The following is a 5,443-nucleotide window of genomic DNA, read 5'->3' as shown; positions in this document are numbered from 1 at the left end:
TATAAATGTCTTTATCATCACTTCTGATCAATTTAAAGCATCCTTTCTAAATAAAAGTATTAATTTCTTTCCCCATCCCCCCCCAAAATACAAAAGATACTGACTCCAAGCTTTTGAATGGTATCGTATATGTTACAAAAGCTTTTTATTTCAGATAAATGCTGATCTTTCTATTCATCAAAGAATCCTGAAAAAAATGTACTCAGCTGTTTTAAATATTAATGCAAATAATAATAATAATAATCAGAAATGTTTCTGGAGCAGCAGATCAGCATATTATACTGATTTCTGAAGATCATGTGACACTGAAGACTGGAGTAATGATGCTGAAAATACAGCTGCGCATCACAGAAATACATTACAGTTTAACAGATATTCACTTAGAAAACAGCTGTTTTAAATAGTAAAAATATATCACAATATTACTGCTTTTGCTGTATTTCTGATCAAATGAATGCAGGCTTCTGAGCAGAAGAGACTTCTTTAAAAAACATAAAAAATCTTACTGTTCAAAAAACGTTTGACTGCTAGTGTAGCTCTTGTCTCTGGAGCAGTTCAAGCACCAAATACCGAGTGACTCGCGGAGGGAGATCACGTGAGTTGTGCTTCGACTCCGTGATTCTGCGCGGATGAATCTGATGTTTATCAGCGCGAGCTTCACTAACGACATCGAAACGAAACGAAAGAAAGATATCCAAAAAAATATGAGCAGCCAGGTAAGAGTTTATATGTCAATGTTGTTTTGAAATCAATTATTTTAAAATAACGTTAAAAGTTTGGCATGCTGACATTGCTTCATATCAGATAAAGATGGAAATAATAACTCAGCAAAGCTGTTTGTAGGAGAATAGACCAAAGCAGTAACTGGTTTATAGACTGGCATCGTTCCCAACATAAACATTGATCTGAGACCGTCACCGCGCAGAGAATGGGATTCTATTATATGTTGATTCCGGTTTTATTACGCGTTCTTTTTTTTTACATTTCTGAGTTTATATCTTACAATTGGGACTTTTTCTTGCAATTATGAGAAAAAGGTCAGAATTGTGAGACTAAAAAGTAGCAATAACTTTTATTTTTTTTATCACGTGGCGGAAACGGACTTTTTTCCTTGGGTATGCAGTTTCCCGGGAAATCCGGCCTGACAGCTCGAAAATATAAATAATTATAGGCTTATAAAATAGTGATTTAGGGCAAGGCAAAAACACTGGTTTTACTCGCGCACTACTTCAATTTTGTTCTTTTCGGAGAGAATGTAGCTTTTTAATGATTCGGACCTCACAGATTTGCAAACATATATTTAACATGTTACTGTGTTTATTTGATATTTAATTACACTTCATGAATTAAGTCAAGAAAATCCTGGTCATTTTATCCAAAATCAAAAGAATCATAATTTTAAAAAAGGCTATTATTATTAATAATATTTTGGCATTTTGTAAATGAAATTAAGGCACATTTAAACTATTTTCAGTTGTATTTTGTTAACATGAGAAAATGCTTTTACAAATGTACTTTATAATTTAAACATCACATGAAAGTACAGTTTTGCAGTATGTTGTACTCGGTTGATTTTATTGTGAAAAACAAAAAACGATATTGTGGTGAAATTGATCAGTGCATTTCTTTATGAGATTCACTGATCTTAAGATCTTTCTGCAGTGTTTGCTCCAGGCAATGAAGCGAGAGACTGTAATGATTTGAACAAAACTAAACTTCATGCTCTAGATGCTTTGTTTTCTGGAGGAATGACGTTGTGCTATAATCGTGAACACAAATGTGGAGATCATTCCTGTCGTGATCCGTGGAGCGTTTCAGGGGTCAGTGCCGAAGCTGATGGACTCAAATGGTTTCTTCAGGACCAGCGCACCAGAATTCTGTCGCCGTCCTCCACCGAGTAAAACTCCAGCGGCTTCAGATCGTTGTCAATCTCAATCTCTCTACCGGCGAGCTATAGGATGGGATATCACAAAATAATACAACAAAGTTATATTATCTGATTATTTTGCCTCCAAAAATTATTTTAGTACATTTGCAGTAGGCAGTATGCCTGTGTTTCATTCCAAACATAGTCTACAAAAAAAAAAAAATAATAATTATATATACTGTATATAGAATAAAAAAAAAATTTAATTTATAGAATGTAAAAAAAAAAAAAAAACTAATACATAAAAATTCATTATACACACACACATACATATATATATATAACTGACAAAAACACATCACAAAATTACTAAAACTAACTCAAATGAACAACCAAAACCAAAACGAAAATATTTTTTGTTATTTGACAAGAAACTTGAAATAAAATAAGATGCAAAAAAACAAAACTTTGTTTATTTCAGCTACTTTCATTTCTCATTTTCATTTAGTTTAACTTGAAGTCCTAAAACAATTAAAACTAAGTGAACTAAAACTAATAAATTAAATAAATTAATAAAAACGATATAGACATGTAAAAAAAACTAATAAAAATGTCAAAACACAAACAAAAAAACAAATTAAAATTAAAGTGGAAACAGAAAAAATTATTATAAAATCTAATTTAAAATATTAACGAAAACTAATAGTATTTCAGAAAAAATGAGCCGATATGGGCCGATACCGATATGGTGGCCGATATATCGTGCATCCCTAATATATAACTAATAAAAATGACAAAAACACATCACAAAATTATTAAAACTAACTCAAATGAACAACCAAAACTAAAACCATAAAGAAAATATTTTTTGTTACTTGACAAGAAACTTGAAATAAAATAAGATACAAAAAAACAAAACTTTGTTTATTTCAGCTACTTTCATTTCTCATTTTCATTTAGTTTAACTTGAAGTACTAAAACAATTAAAACTAAGTGAACTAAAACTAATAAATTAAATGAATAAAAACGATATAGACATGTAAAAAAAAACGAATAAAAATGACAAAACACAAACAAAAAAACTAATTAAAATTAAAGTGAAAACAGAAAAAAATAATAAAATATTAACGAAAACTAATAGTATTTTAAATATGTGTGACTCTGGAGCAGAAAACCAGTCATAAGTGGCAATTTTTGGAAATTGAGAGTTATGCATCAGCTGAACGCTGAATAAATAAGCTCAGCAGGTGTAGCTGAGCTTTAACTCCATTCCTGGTAATTTAAGCAGCCGATGTAAAAGCCCCTTCACCTTCTGAACGATCATCGAGCCTGAAAACAGCAGAAAACACCTCAAACATCTGCCACACGCAAGACTCGTCAGCGTTTCTAATGCACGCTTTTACCTGGCAGCTTCTTCTCTATGGGCTTCCTCTCCGAATCCTCCGGACAGATGAACGTTACGGCTGAAATGAAAGCAGAGACGTTGAGAGACCTTCATGCGGCGATGGTTTTAACGCTCTGTATTGATGTGAAGATGACGGAAGATTCCTACTTAATAATTGATTTTTTAGAGCAAATGGTTTCTGTTCTCTCAGCTCGCCCTCGTCTGGAGCACCGTACTCTGAACAAACAAACAAACAAACCATCAGAAAGCCGTGACCAGCTAATGAGATCAGATCAGATGCTTAATATGTAAATGAGCGGAACCAATGAGCTTCCTCTGTGGGCGGAGCTTCCCAGCTCAGAGTAGAAAGCCGCAGCGCTGGACTCACTCTGGAGGAGCGCGAGGAATCGTGGGTGTTCGCTCATGAAGTCTGTGTTGGGCTGGTTCTTCTCCGGGTCACTGTGACCTCCGGCCTTTAGCCACGCCGCTCCGAACATCTTACAGTAATCCAGCTCCGCACCCCTCCTCTCATCCGACAACACCTGAGAACAACACCAGATCAAGCTACTGCAGCATATTTGATACGCAAGGCCTCTAAGTGATCGTCATGATCAATCTCCTCCACGTCTTCTGTCTCTGATTGAGAGTTTAGAGTGTTTTATCCAGTCGAAGCTCTTTTAGTGTAATTGTACAAGCGTCCAGCTTCAGCTGGAGCTTCTCGTGTCAGATCTTGACTGGTTTTGATCAAGTAAGCGTCAGAATAACGTCAGTAATATCTCCAGATGAACACTTACTGCACTGAAGCAGCTCAGCTTTACTTGATTCTCCATCAATCATGTTTTAGAGTCTCAAATCTGATCCTCAGGATCTTTTGAGGAGCGTTTGTTTCCAGAAGCTTTACTTTCACTGTTCCTCAGCGGAGGAATGATCTTCACAAGCCTCCAGAACATCTCACATCTTCTGAGGAGCCTGTATTTCTTCAGCTCTCGATCAGCACTGGATTGCATCGCATTATTTCAATCTCATCGTACTAAGACTCCTGGAGATATGGCTAGGGATGCAGCGGTTAACCGATTTCAGGATTAACCACGCTTTACAACATCATGGTTAATTAAATGTAAATTTATAAATCAATAAATATATGTAATAACATGACGATAAAAAAAAATATTAAATGTCTTGATAAAAACAAATATATATAAAATGTAATCCTTATTTTATTTTTATTAACTTTTTTCTTTATGTATTATTTTCTGTATTTTTACATTTATTTTTATTCTTTTTAACTTTTATTTACTTATTCTTTCATTTATTTTTAATATTTAATTTATGTATGTATGTATTAGTTATTTATTTTTAAATGTATTTATTCATGCATTTATTTATTCCCATTTCCAGATTTATTTATTCACTTATTTCTTTTTATTTTCCGGTGTGCAATATGCAAATGAGGGGGCGGTCCTTGCGGAGCTCTGGTGAATCATTGGTTGAGAGCTCAAGAAGAAGCGATCAGAGCTTGTGGGATCAACTGGAGAGTAGCAAGATATTTTCACAGATTACTGTTGAATTATATTATAGCGACTGAATTGAGCTACTTATCCTGACAGTTTCATCATTAAGCCCCAAACCATCATACCAAAAAATATCTTGTTGGTTTTTTCTCTAGGTTCTCTACTTCAGGTCCAAAAGATATCTTATTTGACTTATATGACTGATATTATGGGAGTATCTCATTGATTTACATTACAAGCATCAGAATTTCATCATATCAGTATCTGTACCAAATTCATGTTTTTGCTCAGTTTGAGTCCCTGAATAAGATTGAGCTGTTTTTTCCTCCATAATCTCACATTATCAGACTGTATGAGCCATAAACGCATGATGCATCAAATATGATACTCAACAAAAACACATGCTGATTTTTCCGGACTATTGTGTCATATGTAAGGCCTTACAGTGTTAAAGTTTGAACTCAGAAATGACTTTGGTTTGAGCGTCACCTGTCTCATGTCGAGCAGCTCCAGGCGGCTCAGTCGCGCGATGATGATCTGACGCGAGGTTTCCAGGTTCTTCTCTCTCTGCAGCAGCGGGTTCCTCCTGCAGGACAGATGAAGCAGAGACGGCAGCTTCTCCAGCTCGTTCACCACACACCACTGCACGCACACACACACACACACACACACACACACACA

The 5,443-nt window shown here is 34.9% G+C and overlaps 1 protein-coding gene across 1 annotated transcript in view; it reads right to left on the bottom strand.

The window, feature by feature from the left end:
- Window positions 1-1,586: 1,586 nt before the first annotated feature.
- LOC107574186 (tubulin-specific chaperone E-like) overlaps window positions 1,587-5,443 on the bottom strand; it is a 17,119-nt gene continuing 13,262 nt past the window's right edge. Inside the window, 6 exon segments of the mRNA XM_016260651.1 lie at window positions 1,587-1,951; window positions 3,093-3,196; window positions 3,271-3,330; window positions 3,420-3,488; window positions 3,640-3,793; window positions 5,252-5,404. Coding sequence (XP_016116137.1) covers window positions 1,856-1,951; window positions 3,093-3,196; window positions 3,271-3,330; window positions 3,420-3,488; window positions 3,640-3,793; window positions 5,252-5,404 — 636 coding nt within the window. The 3' untranslated portion in view covers window positions 1,587-1,855.

The sequence above is a fragment of the Sinocyclocheilus grahami genome, unplaced genomic scaffold (genome assembly GCF_001515645.1).
Source record: "Sinocyclocheilus grahami isolate Dianchi unplaced genomic scaffold, SAMN03320097.WGS_v1.1 scaffold2139.1, whole genome shotgun sequence".
Lineage (NCBI taxonomy): Eukaryota > Metazoa > Chordata > Actinopteri > Cypriniformes > Cyprinidae > Sinocyclocheilus > Sinocyclocheilus grahami.
This window is presented reverse-complemented; position numbering and strand designations above follow the sequence as displayed.